An 18474-nucleotide genomic window follows, 5' to 3' on the forward strand; every position below is an offset into this window, starting at 1 on the left:
TCCCTGACCCCCTAGAAACTCCAACTTCTGCCTTCTACTGACATTAATCTGTCAGCCTCAGGCAGCTTTTGGGGCTAGGGTTACAGCCATGGTTTGCGCTCAGAACAAGAGGAGCCTGTCTGCTGAATTTACTTTTTGGTTAAGAATAGGTTAACTACACATGTTTAATTCTCAATATGATAAAATCCAGATCTGGCATGGTTTCTAGTCTTGTCTTAAGCTCAGTAATACTCACAGACTTAATTTTAATACCAAATGCTTATTCTGAGCTTACCTATAAAAGGATGCAGAGATGTGGAAGTGTTTGCTGTGGACACAGCCCTTATGGAGTGAGGCAATGCATCACTGTCTTGTACCTCTCCCAAGCCCCAGTGGGAGGCACAGACCCTATCCTCCTATAATGACCCTTTCTAGGCCTAAGACAAAGAGAAGACCTGGCCTCACCCTTAGCTTTCCCACTGACCTCTGTAGGACATAACAATAAATCCTCTTCTAAACCCTGATTCTGCATTCAGGAGTTGGGCAGAAAACAACCACGATGGATGTGTGTGCCTGCTCCTGGGTTTTTGGGTAATGGATGCTTTATGTTAAGAGAAACAAGGATTGAACATTTTGGGTTAATTCTACGTCTACCTACCTCACAAATTATATTTAGATTGCCCTTTTCCAGGTGTGTCCTTTCTATCTTTAAGTTTTGGGTTGGAAATGTCTTTAGCCTAGGGACTGCATGGCAGGTGCTCTGGTCATATGGGCTGCCCGGTAGATTTTATTTAAGGCAGTAGATTTGTATCATAAACTATTGGTTGGCAGCTCCGTGTTATTCCCACTTCTGCACTAAGTCTTATTTGTCTGTACCTTCACTGTGAATGGGAATGGAGAATTCTTTTCTCCAAGCTGAAACAGTTATCTTTCCCTGGGTTTACAGCACTCCCAGGCAGCTGAAGTAGTTGGGATGGGGCCTGGACACGTTTTGGCAGGGCAGAAGGATGGCAGCAAGCAGCAAGGGCTGCAGATATCTGAACCCTGCACTGCTGCTGAATGCCTTGTGCCTGCACCCAGAAGGTGCAGTGAGAACAGAGAGCTGGAAGAGGGCTGCAGGGGCTGGGTGATGCCACATACCAGCGCTGCTCATCTCCAGTCCCTGCATACCAGTCACATTGCTGTCCCAAAAGGGGCATACTGGAGCAGTGTTAACTCAGGCCTGGTATGCGGGCAGGAATAGATGCACAGACACATCACTGCCCCATACTTGTCGGGTTTGGAGATGCAGATTTGTACACTGCATGTTATATACACTGCAGTTGGTCACACAAAGTAAGTTGGCTCAGGGAAAATGGGATACCTGTCCCAGAAGAGATATTTTAACTCTCTCCAACTTTTTCTTATCATGGGAGTAGACAAAGGGAACTAAGGACCCCACCTTGTAATTAAAGGAATCAAGAGATGAGGTGCATGCAAGACAATCATTCCTAATTAGCAGCTGCATGGTTTAAATTCCATCTGAATTTTCCTTCTCCATAGTAAGGTGAGAAAACACCTTGGCTGGGAGAGAGGAACCTGGTTCGTTTGCATTGAGAGAGTCCCTTGATGTCTCCAAGCAGTGACTCTCAGCCCATGAATTCCAGGCACTTTTCAGTCTGAAGTGCTCACCAGGCATCAAAAACACCAGATGTCCAACTCTCTGCCCTTTCCAGGAGCCATAACTAGAGGGCTTGGGCACATCTTTCTGGGTTTATATGTATATATGTAAGTATTCTGTGAGTTGTTTTATGTCCCTCCTGATCTGTGACTTCACTGGATGGTCTTTGGAGAACAAGTGGACTATTCTTGGACACCATCCTCATCCTAGAAATCATAACGCTGGCAGCTACCCAAGCACTCTCTTCTTGGACTCAGGCCTATCTGCAGTGCTCATGCTCATCAAAGGAGCTAACTCATGCTCCCAAGGGATCTGCTCTCCATTAAGGAGCCAGGTGTCCTGTCCTCATGCATCGAGCTGCTCACCGCTTCTCCTCTCACTCCTCAGTTGCGTGTTGCCCGTATCTTTAAAAGGGAAAAGGCATACTGGGGAAAATGACAGAACAGCCTTTAGGTTGTAAATCTAATAATTCAGTGGATGGGATTTCAAAGCCTCCTGAAAACTAGAGTTCCATCTATATAAAATTAATGAGCTTCTCTCTTGTTAATTTGAAGAAGAGTCTTTATGGTTCACCTCCATTACCATTTCCTTTATAGGGGTTATTTCTCCACTGCAAATGCACAGGGCAATGGCTCAGATATAGGACGGTCTCCAAATGTCTTTCTTGAAGGAAATTAAGTGAAATGGAGGCAAATTACTAATTGTTCCCGTGCAGAAAATAAATAAATAAATTACGGTTTATTTTGCTATCAACCAAAGCTGTGGGATGGCAAGATGGGACCCCTCAGGACAGCAGTGTGGTGGCTCTAGTTGCTTTTCATGCTGGCACTCATCCAGGCTTGCACTGGGTGCCTTTGCTGGCACAGAAAGCACCTAAGGGCAGGGTTTCACCTGTACTTCAGGGGCAAAAGGCACCTTTGGCACTAGAAGAAGCAGCCTCCATTCATCCTGCCCTCACACCGGCTCCTCCCCTATGTGCAAGCGCAGGAGCTGATTAGATAAATGACCTGGGCTAAAGCCAACCTGGAGGGAGGGACCTGTGAGATCAGAAGAGGGGTGCATTTATCTTACTGTCACTGCAGGTGTGGGCTGGCTCTGTGTATTCATGAGGTCCTGCAGTGATGGACACAGAGCTGAGCTGAGCAATGCTGTGCCTGGGTGCTCCAAAACCAAAGGGCTTCATCTTGTTTTCTCTCTGTGACTTTTTGAGGTTATCTTAATTAATTAAACAGCTGATGGAACAGCAGGGCAAACAATGCAAAAACTGCTATGAAAAGGCTTCCTCATGTGCCCTGATTCTCATTAGCATAATTAAGTCTCCTCTGAGACTACAGAAACTTCATCAGGTTGCTCTGAGACTACAGCAACTTCAAAGCAGAAGAGATTTTACAACAGCAAAGTTTATATCAGAGCGCATGAAATGCTGATGAAAAGACTTTCCTTTCCACGACGCCTCTGTGGTCTCAAACAAAAGCTTTGTTATTGTTGTGGGATGGCTTTTTCTTGTGGCTGATCATTCTGACAGGGAATTCACCTCATTTTTATTAACTTTTGGCAGGAAAAAACAGCATTTCCACAGTGAGAACTGAAGCTAGGAAAAGGAACATGGATAACTCCAGCACGATTACTGGGGAAAACCAAAGCACACAGTGAGCAAAGACTGTCTTTGGCTTAGTGCTCTAACACATTACTGTGTAAGCACGAGTTTTTCCTGAGATCTTATATCTCTTCAGTCAGTTCTTCTGAGAACCTTGCTTGGGTAAGGAGACGAGCACAGAGCCTGCTTTTGAGGGCTTTGCTCCATGAGTAGCATTTATTTGTGTAAGCACTGTCCTATCAGAGAGCTTTGGGGCTGTGGATGCGGAGCCTCTGAGCAGCAAATAGTGGTTGGTTTTGGAGGTGATGGATACTGAAGGATGAGCAGTCTGAATGTGATGCTGGGACACTCTGCAAAGCGTAGCTTTGTTCCGGGAGGTTTGTTCCTTCATGTGAACTTTTCTTCCTGCAGATGGGTTTCAGGAGTTGGCAGCTGTTATCAGAGCAGATTCCAGAGATATATGGGTGCTGTGGTTGGGTCAATTACCCAAAGCAAGTTCAAGTTCCTTTATTGGTGTTTCCCTCTCCTGCAGATAGCCTGCAACCTGCTAGGGTGTCTGTAATGCTGAGAACAACCGTTGTCTGGAGATGTTGGACTTTCTGGAGCCTGGCATTAATGAGAGTCACTGCTGCCTGTCTGTGGGGGAAACCACTGGGACAGATCACTCTGTTGAAGGCTAATTTCCATAGCACAGAAGTGAGTCTCCAGCAGTTTATCCTTAACTTACAACCGTAGCAAATAGGTCAGGGAAGCTCTAGTGTGTTCAGAAAGCATCCCTCAAAGCATGGAAGTCAACCAGTGGAGTCAGAGTCTCTGGAGGTATTTAAGGAAGGGGTAGATGTAGTACTGAGAGACACAGGTCACTGGGCAATATTGGTGTAGGTGGATGGTTGGACTACATGATCTTAGAGGTCTTTTAAATCTTAATGAGTCTATGTTTCTTGAATCCTTTTATCCTGGAGATGCAGAGGAAAGATGAAGAGTCTCCATGACCAGCACTTGTTCTCAGTCTCCCAATCCGCTCTGTACTTGCAGTGAGCACCTGCACAGCCTCACAATCATAATCTTTTCCTGTCAAAATGAAAAAACTGCTCTGAAAGCATCCCTAGGTCTTGGCAGGGCCATTGCCAGGCAGTGTTCCTGCTGGTGTTGGGTAGGCAGTGAGCTGGTAGTGTGTTGGTGAGTCATGTCTCAAACACGGAGCTGCCAAACAGGCTGTGCAGTGTATCAGTGCTCAGGGCATCGTGATTAGGTGGCTCAGTTTGCTGGAGGAGGGCAAAGGCACGGTTATTTATAAGGCAACGTTAGTGTGATGGTGTTCTTCTCCTAGGGAAGCCCATTGCTGCCCGTGGCTGCAGCCAGGACCTCCCCAGGTCGGCACTGACAAAACTTCAGATTGTCTCTTACCATTTCATCACCCGTTCCTCACTTTAGCTAACCTCCTTTCTGTTCAGTTATTCCTTGCATGAAGACTTCTGCTGACTGGGGAAATACTGGAAGTCCCACTTGCCTGCGATCCCCTTGATTCCATCTTTCTTAAGGTTGAGAACCCATCCCCTGTGTGAGGCAGGACGTTGAGTGCTGGGGCTCTGGGATCTGCCCGAAGCAGCCCTCTGCATGCACTGCTGAGTATCATCGCGCACAGCCAAACCAGCAGCACTCTGCAGCTCCTGGCTCCAGCTGAGGTCTGAGCAGAGACTTCTGCACAGCCCGTTGTTCAGGCTGGGGCACATTCCTGGGAGCAGCCACTTACCCTTTCATAGTTCTTGCTTCAGCTGCAGTCAACTGAGGCATTTCTTCCCAGAGAACAAATCTTTCTTATCAGTCACAACCCAGGTATATTAAAGGATGGCAAAGCAATGGAGGGGGAGCAGGGACGAGGATCAAACCTTCCCATAGCATGCCCTGCCTGTGCTGAGCCCACTGCTCAGCCCAGGAGCAGCACTGGTGGGGGCACCATGGAGCTTTTTTTCCCCAGAAAATATTTTGAGGTTTTCTAATATTTTTCCTTAGGTGAGGAAAGATGTGTGAGTAAAGCAGAAAGGACTTTCTGTTCTCTGCAGGGCTTTGAAAAGCACCCTCCATGAAAAAGCGGCCCTTGAGTTCAGGTTTGCAGCAGCCAGAGCAATTATTCAGCTGTATCTCACATCTGCATCTCTCAAGGAACCTCTGGGTTACTCAGCCCTGCACGGTTTCTTTTCTCATAGTCACAGACGTGTGTTTCTGTGTGGTTCATTTACCTCTCCTGATTCAGGTGTTACTTTTAAAGCAGTACGTTCTCAGGTTGGACTGAATTCCCACTCATGCCCATCCTACTCAGCATCTTGTGGTTTTATGAAAGGAGAACAGAGTCCCTCAATGCCACATGATAGACATTCAGCCATTTCTGCCTTTAGAGACCTCTGTAAATCTGTTTTACATCTGAGCATATGCATATGAGCTGAGAGAACGTGCAGAGGGACTTGGTGTCAAGAAGGGGAGAACTGCCTTCAGTTCTCTACAGCCATTTTTTTTTTTAATATCTTTTTTCTTTTGATGCTGATCTCTATTGTTTAAGGAAATCTCTGCTAGGAAACTGGGACTGGGGAAAAGGAAACTCAAAGACAGAGCAGCCAAACCCTTTGCAGGAATCTGCTCCCTCCTGAAGGTTAAAGCTTGTCATTTTTTGATTTGCTGGAAATGATTGGTGTTTCCTTTGTTCTCCTTTGCGGTGGCTGCTCTGATAAGCCCTGAGGGATGCTTTCCTTGGACAGATCTGGAACAATTACAGAGAAAGAAGTAAGGAAAGTAAACACATATCCTGTTTTTCCTTATGCCATTTTTGTTAATCAGCGATTTGACTTGGGGCCCTGCCTCTCTCATTGTTGAGGACTTTATGCAGCTGCAAACCCAGAAATACCATCCATTGCAGAGTTATGTGATCTGACTTTTTGGTTTTTGGAGAGTTGGCCTCTGGAGCTGGTACAGCTTAGAGATGAGAGCTGTTTTGGAGCCTGACGGGAGGCTTATCCCCAGCACAGAGCCCTTTCTAAATGCCACAAAGAAGTAGAGAGACTTTCTGGTGGCTTATGGGCTGTAGCCAGGTATGTGATGTCTCTTTGCTGGGCTTCCAAGCAGAAATATCATACAACAGCCCTCGCCTCCTAGCAGTGCTCTGAGACTTGTGTGTACGTTATGAAGTGCTGAGATGCATGGAGGTGAACCCCTCCTTGGAAAGGCACAGCTTGAGTGCTTCTGACCTCTGTTTCTTTGAGCTGCAGGGATGAGCCTTGGAGATGATGCTCCTTGCCACAGTTTACTTACAGTGCAGTTTACTCAGTCCCAGAAAGCTGTGTGCATCTGTGATGGCGGAACAGCTGTTAGAGCACAAGGCAGGTAGAAGGGACCACAGTCTGTCTGTGCAGAGCTCAAACCAACGTGAGGATTGCTGTGGGGCCCATAGCTGAGTGACCCTCTTGTCCTATGGCTTCGTGTCCCAGGCCGAGTTGCAGCACGCTGCCCTGTGCTGTGCTGGCTGTGCACACAACCCAGCAAATCCAAGGGAACATGAGGAGCCACCGACCCCATCCCTTCCTCCTTCCCCAGCCCCTACAGCTAAGCTAATGGTGGTGGCAGTGCACACCCTCAGTGCACTCCTAGATGCTTGGGATGCCCCAGAAACCATCCCTGCTGTCTTTCCCAGTTGGCACACAGCTGATGGGAGCAACTGGAGGGAGATACCAGCGGCACTGCTCATAGAAGTCCAGATGCAGGACTGGAACACCTGTTGGCATCAGGAAAAATGTTTGCTATGGAACATTAGGAATTACAACCTGTGCTGCACGTGGCTACCCACATGCATAATTTCCTAATCACTGCAAGTTAAAAAGGCAGGTGATGGATGGGGCAGAGTAAGCCAAGAGCACAGTGAAGGCAGCAGGCTCAGCCCTTGCCAGGCAGAGGAGGTGATGTCTTGCAAACTGTTCTCTTCAGTACCTGAATGTATCACTGCATTGCAAAGCATCTCTTCATTGCGCAGATATAAAACAGATGCTGCTTCCTCTTTGACTTAGATAAAGCCCCTCAGCAACAAAGTGTGCTGTGAGAATGGATCCTTCCATTCAGAATAAGAATAGACATGTTTTTAAAATGCATTGTCTGAATTTGTGGCCATAGGAAAATCAGTGACAGTTTTTCTGTCGAATTCCTCTCAGAACTCAGTGCAGTTTCAACCCTGAGCAAACCCAGTCCAGGCCAAAGGACCCCACAACTGACATGAGCTGGAATAGGTGCATGATGAAGAAATCCATCTGTCACAAGCAGGGGATGTGGCATCACGTAACTGCTTGGCAGGGAGCTGGTCCAAGGGGCGAGAGCTGAGCAGCTGGCAGGTGCAGAGCCTGAATGTCTCTCCCATGCTATGCCCACCAACACAGCCCCCATCCCAGAGCTGCTGGGAGTTGGTGGCTGCAGGGCTCCTACCAAAAACTCTGCATCACTGCTGAATTCTCTCTCTTTTTTTTTTTACATAAAATACCTGAGATGCTTTGGAAAAGGACAAGTTTCCAGAAAGAGCTGAGCCCTTATCCTGGGAAAATCAGCTGCCAGAAGTGTGCGTGGCCAGGTCACAACCTTGCTCCTCATCCCTGGCTGTTTTGGTGCTGGTTTGGTGTGCATCTCATGAGGTACATGCAGGCTAAGGGACTTGCTGGGTCTTATTATCTGTGTGTGTGTGCAAAGCCTGGGATGGGGCTTTTCAAAGGGAAGGGTTAAATGTCAGGACAAAAGGCTGGTTCTCTCCACCATAAAAGAAAGGCTTTAATGTCCTGTTAAGTTTCGTAACATCCCCTGCATCTGAAATTTCTTTGAGCCCAAACCCAGCCTGGGGGCGTAATGAATTCAGCGTGCTCCCTTTATTAGACAGCTCTGGTTTCTGCAGTTTTGTAAACATCCCCAAATCCACGTGGCACTGTAGTAGCTGTCTATCAGCTGCTTATCTCCAAACATGAGAGGAACCCTGGATCCTGCTCCCAGTCACAGAAAACAAAGCATCAGGATTCAGATCCCAGCCTTGCTTATGGGAGGGAGGCTCACCAGGTGCATGGATTGGGTCTCAGCTAGGGCGAGCTCAATGTCTTGAGCACCTGCTGGGACACAGCCCTGTATGCTTAGTGCTGGCTGTGCTCCCAGCAGTCACGGGACTGGAATTCATCGCCAGAAATTGTCTGTTAAAAATTAAAATATAGGCAAATAGCCGTAAATCAAGGTGGGTTGTGAGGAAGTGTGTGTTGGTCAAAGAGATTGTTTTCAGCAGCAAGTCGGTGCCAAAGGGCTGTGCTGTGAGCTGAGGGTTGGCCTGGCAGATTTAGGTACTGGAGCTGTTTAATGGAGTCTTTTTCAAGCTGCATTTCATGGCTGCAGGGCTGTTTGCTCCAGGCCAAGCTGAGTCTCAGGGGTGTTGCTTTGTTGTTTGTTGTGTGGTGGGTTGTTTTTTTTTTTTAATCCCATTTCTTTCTTTAATGGCTGAGATAGCAGGTTTAGGTCTGAATCTCCTGGGAAGATTCTAAAATTGGTACCTAAAAAAACAATAGATTTTGAGAATTACAAATGCTTTATAGAACCTGTACACACTTTTAATTTGGAGACAATTCTGCAGATGTAGCACATCACATCACGTCTTGGCAACTGTTGTCTCTCCTTTTTATTTTGCTACTAAGAATGCACAAAAACAGGAGTGTCATTCATTAGGAACCCTTCTGCTTTGTTCCCCTTGTGTGTTCCTTGCGTGCTCTCCTGACCCTTTCCAGTGGTGCCCAGGGATCTCCACAGCACCCTTCTGTGTTTCTGCACACTGAGCGGGCGAGTGTCTGGTGTGACACAACCCAAGGAGGTTGTAGATGCTCTGTCCCTGGAGGCATTCAAGGCTGGGCTGGATGTGGCTCTGGGCAGCCTGGTCTGGTGTTTGGCAACACTGCACGGGGCTGCAGGGGAGTTGGAACTAGATGAGCATTGTGGTCCTTTTCAACCCAGGCCACTCTGTGATTCATTCTATGTGTTGAGTGAGCCAGATCTGCACACCTGCCATCCGTAGTGGCTTAAGATGGAATCACCATGGTTTTCTTGGTCTCTAAGCCCAAGCTCCAACACCTTTTCCACCTGCTGAATACAATGGGAAAAGGCTTGGCTGGGTGTTCAGTGGGACCATCGCTGCTGCAGATGGCATCAGAGGGCAGGATGGGGTCAGAATTGCCATATTGCCCATTTTGCCAGCTCTGCAGGGATGGTTATACTGAATGAGACCCTTAGTCTCCTACGTGAGTAGGGACATTGGCCTTGATCCTGCTGTCCCCCACGTTACATGCAAGGGAGTTGCACCTGGCTTAAAGTCCATCTGAGAGGTGAATCAGATGTTTCTCACTATTATTGTTCCTATGGTTGTATATGAAAGAGCAATAGCCCCAGCTTTGTGCTGGGAATCCATGTTGTATTCTGCACGGAGCTGCAGAGAGACATGCTGTGCCCCTTGTAAAAGTAGATCTGCTTTTCATTATGCACAGCATTACATTGCACACTAAACAAACTTCTAGACATTTGTGCACCGAGCCTTTTTTACAAGAGGTCTAACCTGAAGCATCTTGCAAAACTTGTTTCTCTGAATTAAAACAGCTATCGTGATTTTTTGGGGGGCGGGGGAAGCTACAGCTCTCTAGGCTACCTGCTTTGGAAGGAAAACCAGGCACCATATGCAATGGAACTATTGCTTGCTCTGTCTCAAAAATGCCGAACTATGGGAGAGAATTCGTCCCACCAAACGCCCACTAAACACATTTTTTAAATCTGGTTTCTCAGCCTTTCAGGAAAGAAGAAGCAAAATCTAACTATGTTCTTCTTGCCTGCTGGAACCGGGCCCCATTTCATGGAATTAAATGGCTAAGGAGAAAAAAAAATATATCCAAGGCAAGGATGCTATTCTCAACAAAGAGAACAGTATATGCAACAGCTTCTGCAGCATTCCTGCAACATGATGTCTTTCCCTGCAGACTCTCAGTTAGGGATTGATTGTCCACACAGAGAATTGCCCAATTCAGAAAGGCTTAAGGCACTCTTCATGAACTGTTTGCTAAGAGGATGAATAGATGGGCATGTGTGTATATAAACCTATAAATCGTGTCTTGTTCTGCCCTGAAGAGGACAGCTGAGGTTGGATTCTTTGTCAACTGATTTCATGCTCTCCAGGCTGGGGATAAAGGCAGCAGTGTTCTGCACGTGGGGTCAGGGCTCGATGCTGCAGCTCCGGAAGGACAGTTTGTGGAAAATGGGAAATAACATTAATTGTGAGTGCTGAAGCTGACAGCAGAACAACATTCACACAGCCCTGATGTGTTCACACTTAAGGGAAAGTCCAGAGTTTGTCTCCTTTGGGTTCTCCTTTATCCCAATGGGATTTTTGATAAGAGCAGTGGATTCTCTGAGCTGGGGCTCAGAACCACCGGGCGTTTGGTGGCACTGCTCTCAGTCCTGTCGTTGCTCACTGTGCCCAGTGCTACCCCTGCCCAGCGATGCTCTGCCTCCTGGGGAATCTAGGATGGGAGCTCAGCCCTGGCGAGGTGCATCCAGTGTGTGTGAGAGCCATGAATCATCTCCCCTCACTTGTGCTGGATGCCCTGAGTGGGGTGCAGAGGATGTGCAGAAGAAAAGACTGTGCTCATTCCTGGGTAGCTCTCCATGAATCTCTCTGGCCCCTGTGTGCACATTTTCCCACGAGGACGTGCGCAGTTCCCTGCAAAGCCCAGGCACGATGGGCACAGAGGTGTGGGTTCTGGTGGGCTCTGTTCTGCCCCAGCAGCTGCAGCCTTGCTCTGGGCAGCTGTCACTGCAGCATGGGATACCCTCGGCACAGAGGTCCCTGCTTCTACATTAAGTGCCAGCCATCGAGGGTCAGCTACCTTTTGCAATGTGTCAAAGATTGAGAAGGCTGAGCAAGGAGCAAAAGCTCTTTTTTTCCTTGATGGTTTTCTGGGCTATCCATCGTTCCTCCTTTCGCTTCCCTTTTCTTATTTGACTTCAAAGGAATAACTCTCAAGTAAGCACTTAAGAAATTGTTTCCATGTTTGGAATATATCAGAGGTAGTATAGAATAGTGTTTCAGTTTGTTTTGTTTGCACACAAACTCTTAAGACAGAAACTATTACCAGCTACTGCATTTGAGAGTCATTGCCCTGGCAATGTAACGGGAGTACATTACACAATGTAATGAGTAACGGGAGAGAGCTGGAAACACGAACGGGCATCCCATATTTGTGCTGCTTGTGGTCATTCCTTCCCCCCCAAGAGACCTCCCCATGCCTGCTGGCTGGGAATGCTGCTGCTCAGTGAGCCCTGAACGGCAACCATCCACCACAGATGTCTCCCAGCTCCAACACATTCACTTTGGCAGGAGTATGCTGCTTTTCAAAGAGCTCAAAAGAAACTCCTCCTGCCAACAAATAGAGAGTGTGTTTTTTAGTTCATTTGAATGGGATTTTTCATTCTGGGAGGATTTCTCAGTCTCCCAGAATGCCTCTCTTAGGATTTAGGTTTTATAACATCACTCTTCCTTGCTGCTCCTTCCTAGCAGCAAACCATCAAATTATGCAGAATGACATAGATGAAGCCAAACCAGGCAACCAGTCCTTCTCCTCACCCCCGTGGCCCAGGCAGTGCTCAGCTGGGGGGCAGCAGCAGCTCATCCTGCTTCTGTCACTGCCTCTTTTCCTCTTTGGCAGTAAGTGCATTCGGCTTCAGAGCCAGTCTGGACTGCATAACCATGCAATGTTTGAGAGGGCTTCTGCAAGGGTTCTTATTTATCTCCTGTGTGTCAATGTTGGTCAGAAATTATTTCCCCAAGAGATACAGTTTGCAAATCAGTAGGTTTCCTGTTAGCACTTCCTATTCCTCATGCTTCTGAAAATCATTCATTACCCCCAATTAGCTTGTGACTGGTATACAGCATGCAGGGATCGTGTCCTGGGAATTTCTGGTAGTACTGCTGGCCTTCAGCCTGTTGCATCCAAAACAAACTGCTTCTGCTTTTCTCCTCCTGTTAAAATAATAATTTGCACTTCAGTAATGTTCTTCAGATCTCCTCTGCAAACATCAGCTCACCCTGCTGCTACACACAGGCATGGTTCTGCCTTGCAGCTGGAGCAGGCGAGGCACACAGCAGGTAACTTGTCTGCAAAGGTCACACCGCAGAGCAGTTGTAATTTGGACAACCTGCTCCTTCCTTCCCGCTCCGGTCATTGCTGTGCAGTCAAAATTAGGAGATTATAATGCACAACCCATGCTGGCGTGCCAGGAATTCTCAAAATCATATTATACTGTCACATAAAATGATGACTCATTTGATAACGCAGCCCACAGCCAGTTCCTTTATGTTAAAATTACGTGGACGAGACTGGGTTGAAAAAGAAAAAAAGAGAGCTTGTTATGTGTGTGATGAATGCTGAGTTAGAGATGCTTTCCTTGAAAGAAATGGGGTGTGGGGGGTATTTTTATTTTGGCTGAAGCTGAAGGAGCGTTTGTGAGTACATTTGTTGACAGCGGTGCTTGGGACCAGAGACGCTGACATTCCACTAGCAGTAATAGGAACAGCCTCTGTTCATTTCTAAATTGGAAATTCTTCCTTACAGGGGCCCAACCCACCCACTGCCCCCGCTGAAGGAAAGGGCATCCATCTGGGCCGGGCAGACGGGGCACCCCCAGCAGTTCTACGTCTGTGGGACCGCAGTGCCTTCTCCCCGTGCCCTGTGGAAAGGGCAGGGAGTAACATGACGTTGTGCATTTTGGTTCTGTGGACAGCAGGCACTGTCAGTCTGGGCAGATGGACACTGTTCCTTTCAAATGCATGGTGGGATTGTTTGGCCATGGGGCTGAGCCTTTCTGTGGGCTGCATTTCCCTGTTTGCATCAAATCCCATGGGTCACCTCTAATCCAACACCATTCTGCTCTATCTCCCAGAAAATGTGCCTTAACGTCCCCAGTTTGGGTAACCGAGCCTCATGGCGGCCACTTTTCCAACAGGCAGCAAGGGCTCGGATCAGGAAACAGCTTCAGTGGCTGAGCAGTCAAGGCCAGTTCACAAAGCTCTTGGCAAAGTGTGGGTTTTCCTACTGTTGGGCTGGAAGCTCCAGCTTCCCTTGATTTCTTAAATGAAAAAAAAAAGAAAGTAAAAGCCAGTTTGTGCATGACCTGGGGGGACCCCGTGCATCCTGTGCTAGTGCTGAGAGCAGGGAGAGAAGCAATGGAAAGCGACTGCTCGCAGCAGTTGGAACGTGTGGGTGGCAGGACGGCGCGGTGCCGTGCTGGAGGACGCTCTGTACGCACATCCCTCCTAAACAAATACCTCCCAAGTGCGTGCTATGGGAATTCAGGGAACAGCTTTTTTGCTTCTCTCTGAGAGGGAGTGGGGCTTGTTAGTTTTCTGCTTCCAGAGGAGAGGTGCTGAGGCTGGGAGATGAGAAATAGCTGTTCTTATCAGTCAGATGTGCCGTGTCCCCGGGCAGCTGCCTGAGCCAGCAGTTTGGGGAGAGGAAGCACAAGGTGCCAGTGGGAGTGACTTCCATAGGGGGAAGCACGTCTTGCTACTCAGCAGTACAGAAACAAGCTTTTTGCTGTGCAGACAGTAGGAAGGAAACTATTTTGGGGGAAGTTCTTTACTATGAGAGTGGTGAGGTGCTGGAACAGGCTGCCCAGAGAGGCTGTGGATGCCCCATCCCTAGAGGTGTTCAAGGCCAGATTTGGTGGAGCCCTGGGCAGCCTGGTCTGGTATTAAATGGGGAGGTTGGTAGCCCTGCATGTGGCAAGGGGGTGGAGATTCATGATCCTTGAGGTCCCTTCTAACCTGGGCCATTCTGTGATTCTGTGATGTTTTGGTGATACTGCTTGGTGTGTTGATGCTGGATGTGTGCTTGTTGCAGAAGATGCACTTTGTATCACCGGTACCATCCCAGAGTAACTGTGTCCCAGTCTGAACACTTTTAGATGCAGTGATATTTGCATGCTGGAGGTGCACTGGAGGCTTCAACCATCACTTCACATATTTTTATAGGGTATCTTCCTTCTGTAGCCTCTGAGAATTCTCAGGAGCTCCTGCTCAGTGTGGGAGGGCTCAGAGAGAGATGTGATGGAAGTGCAAGTGCTTTGGGCAGTCTCAGAGCTCCTGAGAGCCGTGGATGAAAAGAAATAGATGCTCCAACAGTCTACTCAGATTTACAGCCACAGAGGAAGGAGCAGAACTGAAGGTGCAGGGGTGTGAATCTGGAGCGAGAGGGGACAGCCCTGGCGCTGTGGAGCAGTGCTAAGTATGGCTCTGGAGGCATACTTACAATACAATACATACATACAATTCTGACCCCATCCTGCCCTCTGACCTCCATTGAAGATGGGGATTTGGGAAATCTCTAAAGATGAGAAAAGCAAAATGGATGAGAGAAGTTTTCAGTGGAGCTCAGCTCTGAACATGACTGAAGTGTTGGGAGAAGAGAGCAGAGCTAGGCTCACTGGCAGCACCCAGCACGTGGCTGCAGGATCAGCAGAAGCAGGGGGCTGCCCTGCAGGGCAGGGGTGGACAGATCTGTCAGGTTTAACTTGCTGCTGTTAAAAAGGCTGAGCCTGTCATCACTTACTGCCACCTGTCAGATATGCACTGATGATAGCTGAAAACAGCCATACCTTACATCTCACATCCCTCATCCTAAAAAACCCAAAGCCTGAAGGGACTGATACGGACAATGCAACTCTTTTGGTGCCCTAAGAAGAGTTACCTGAGGTTGGTATCAGTCGGTGGGAATGCTTTGAGTCCCTACATGTACAGGTATGTTTCTGTGAGAGTTACCACTGGTACAGCCCATGTCATTTGTGAAAGGTTGACGTGGTGTAGGAGGGTTTGTAGGAGGGTCCCTCTCTGTAACAACCCTGAGGTGGAATTCATCCATGTCTGATTCAGAAGGAAAACTGTCTGTCTGCTCCTTTTACTGTCCCAGATTTGAGAGGCCTGCGTTACACATCCACGCATGGTATGATACAGAGGCGATTAAAGCAAAATGGAAAGAGATGTCTTACATCAGTGTAATACAGAATGCCATTCAGATCTTTTTTCATGAATTGAATTTGGTATGGGGGGTTCAGGAGATGCAGAGGCAGCAGTGTAGTGTGTGTGTCTCAGTGCAACTGGTCCCATGGGCTGAACCCCACACAGATCCATCTGGGGCTGCTCCGGTCAGGGCTGTGCTCTGAGCTGCTGCTGGGTGACCTTGTGTGTGCCTCCTGTGCCTCATTTTCATCACCTATAAAAGAAGAATAATGTCACTCGCCTCATCTGTGGAATGGTTTAAGATCCAGTGATAAAAAAACACTGGGGAAGAACTTGGGTGCTATTACTTTTTTATGTCTGGAAGTGAGAATGTGGGTACTAAAGCGAAGGACACATACACAGGTCATTCCATCCCTTGGTCAGCGTGAGGGGAAGAGAGGGATGGGGATTTTGCAGCGGAGCAGCCATCTGCCAGGCTTACAGAGGAAATCACTCAGATGTGTTATTGATAGTTACCCAATCTTGCTGGAGAAATAATTTCAACATACTAAAGAGCTCTTATTTGTGGTGCCTTGCTCTGGGCAGTCCATGTCCTTTCTGCATTTCTCAGGTTGCCCAGAGGTGGTGGTGCCCCATCCCTGCAGACACACGAGGTCAGGCTGGAGGGGCTCTGAGAACTGATGGAGCTGTGGTGTCGGTGTTCATTGCAGGGAATTGGACCTGATGGCCTTTAAAGGTCCCTTCCAACTCCAACAATTCTCTGATTCCTGCAGCTGAGTGGCAGCTTTGCCTCGCCTTTCAGTCCCCGCTCAGTGTCATCCTCTGGTTTCCTTGTACTTCCTCACTGTGGTTTCTGGAGAGGATGAAGTCATCCTCACCAAACTATTTCTCATGCTTATTGTTTAGCATTGTGCAAAGTGGTTATTTTAACAAACCCTACGTTCTTACAATGCCAAGAAGTAGGAGTGCTGATTGCGTTCCTGAAGGCTGTCTCCACGTCCTTAAGGATACGCATTGCCATTTCATTGTCTTCTATTTTTGTCCCTTTTTGGGGGGCAGGAAGGGCTGGAACACCCTTGGGTCAGGCAGTGACTGCCTTGCATTGCTGGAGACAGACTGTGGGAGGTGGCACACAGCCGGCACAGGGCTGGCATGCCTGCTGCCCTGGCAGCTGCAGAGCCCTGCTGCGGGAACCTCTGGGTGCTCTTGGCTCCGGAGCCTCGGTTAAGCCCTAAACAACTGCCACTCCCTGCAGAGGGAAACTGCTCGGGATTAGCCAAAGCCTCCCACTCACGAGCGAAGCAAGGACTTTCCCCTCTGTGGGCACAGCTCTGCTCCCTTCCCCTTCTTCCTGCAGGGCAGCCCCATGCTTGGATCTCAGCTCTGCCCTCCCACAGCTCCTGGAAGCGCTGGGAGACGCATGCTAACCTGAGATGACAGCAGATGGGGGCAAGCTCTTTTAAGAACAGCTGCTTGTGTCTCCTTTGATAATCCCATTTCTTAACAAATCCCTGCGACAGCACAGAATACTGGATGTCAGGTTTTTCTGTCCCTTCTCATCTCCTGAGCCACACTTGACCCGTTCAGCATGATCTAGGGATTAAAGGCTTGGTGGTATTTCAGCTTCCTTACAGCAGACCAGAGCCTGCTCTCTGCCAGGCTGCTGGGCTCACCTTCTCATCCCACTTTCTCTGTGTTGGGACACGTGATGGGCTACTGCTCGGAGCAGTGATGGCCTTTCACAGACACTGCACATTGGCATCAGCCTGGTGCCAGCTGCAGCACGTGTTGTGGCTCTGATCTTCCCGTTTCTCCATCCTTAAAATAAGAAAACAGCCTCAGGGAGGAGATGCCTGGTGGCATCATCCCTCAGTGGGAGCGGGGCCAGGAGGAAAGTGGGACCCTGTGCTCATCTCCAGTGCTGCCCACCGCTTAGTGTCACGGCTGAGCCGGGAAGGCAGAACTGCACCGCGAGTGTCGGCAGCGCTGCGCTCCGGGCTGTGGCTGCGGTGTCTTCCGTCACCATGGCATCGGTGGGCTTCAAGCTAGCGATGAACTGCCCACACAATATTCCCGTTAGTGCCCTCAGTGCCACAAACCGGAGAAGCGGTGTCACCGAGACGCAGAATGCCTCCGCTCGGACTTACGAATGGAAAGGAGGGCAAAACCGCCCAGCTTGATGGGCTCCGGAGGGGTTGAGCGCCTTGGGGCAACCATCGCCGATAGAAGGATCGGCCCAGAACGCAGAGCCTGGAAGCCGCACCCAGTCGGTTCCTGGGGGCGCTGCCCCCCGGGAAGCCCCCGAGCCCAGCCGACCCCCGGCTGTTTCACCGCGGGGCGGAGCGCGGCTCCGGGCGTCCCGGGAAGGCGGGGAGCCGGGGTTCGGCGGGGCGGGGCGGCGCGGGGCGGGGGGCGGCGCGGCCGGGCTGGGCGCGGAGCGGAGCGCGGCGGAGGGAGGAGGCGGGCGCTGTCCATGGCCCTGCCGAGCTCCGGGCTCCGCCGCGCCGCCGAGCGGAGCGATGGGCAACACGGCGCACAAGACGCTGGCAGGTAGCGGGGGGCTGCGGGGCGTCCCGGAGCTGGAGGCGCCGCGGGCGGGCGGGAGGCGCTCGGCGGGGCGGTGCCGCCCTCGGACCCCGGCGGAGCCGCTCGGAGCCGGGAAGGAGCCGCGCTGATGCTCCGCGGGTGGTGCGGTGGGCACGGCGCGGGGATGCTCGGGCGGCGGGGTACGGCTTCGCCCGGGTGAGAGCCGGCGGAGCGGCCAAGCGGAGCTGTTCTCGCTGCTCCGCTAGCGATCCCTGCCTGCCCGGCGGGTCCTGTCAGCGCCTCTCCGCTTCGTTTCTTCCTTTTCTTCTTCTTCTGCTGCCGCTTCTTCTTTTAACGCAACTTTGTAACGCGGGAAGCCACCAGTTGTTAGCAGTCGCCCGAGGAAAACCGTTGGAAAGCAGCTCCGAAATGTTGGTAGCCTGCCCTGCTTGCAACCTGCTTTTTTAGCTAATTCTGCTCTTACACGAGAGCCGTGCAGATCTTTTTTCCTTTGCAAGCTCATAATTGCTGGGCTTTTTCCTCCTCAATGACAGTGGTTCCTACAGAATCATCACTACTGGATCGCTGAGTCCTTGCCTGTCTGTATCTTCAGCTAGTTTGCTCAGCTTCTCTTTGCTGCTGTATTGCATCCTTTGCACT

General features: G+C 49.6%; 2 protein-coding genes across 6 annotated transcripts in view; one reads left to right on the plus strand and one right to left on the minus strand.

Moving 5' to 3' along the window:
* SH3PXD2B (SH3 and PX domains 2B) overlaps positions 1-18474 on the minus strand; it is a 516634-nt gene that overhangs the window by 403613 nt on the left and 94547 nt on the right. The window contains exon 16 of one of the 2 annotated variants that reach the window (XR_008207297.1): positions 13455-13465. The exons of the other annotated variant lie outside the window; for it this stretch is intronic. The gene's annotated coding sequence lies outside the window, so the exon portion shown is untranslated. Of the gene's footprint in view, positions 1-13454; positions 13466-18474 lie in introns of those variants that run through there. 2 annotated transcript variants of the gene reach the window in all.
* NEURL1B (neuralized E3 ubiquitin protein ligase 1B) overlaps positions 1-18474 on the plus strand; it is a 112508-nt gene that overhangs the window by 66745 nt on the left and 27289 nt on the right. The window contains exon 1 of one of the 4 annotated variants that reach the window (XM_052685083.1): positions 17711-17838. The exons of the other annotated variants lie outside the window; for them this stretch is intronic. Within the exon in view, the coding sequence (XP_052541043.1) occupies positions 17808-17838 (31 nt within the window). The 5' untranslated portion in view covers positions 17711-17807. Of the gene's footprint in view, positions 1-17710; positions 17839-18474 lie in introns of those variants that run through there. 4 annotated transcript variants of the gene reach the window in all.

The sequence above is a fragment of the Tympanuchus pallidicinctus genome, unplaced genomic scaffold, assembly GCF_026119805.1.
Source record: "Tympanuchus pallidicinctus isolate F22 unplaced genomic scaffold, pur_lepc_1.0 scaffold21, whole genome shotgun sequence".
NCBI classification, from domain to species: domain Eukaryota; kingdom Metazoa; phylum Chordata; class Aves; order Galliformes; family Phasianidae; genus Tympanuchus; species Tympanuchus pallidicinctus.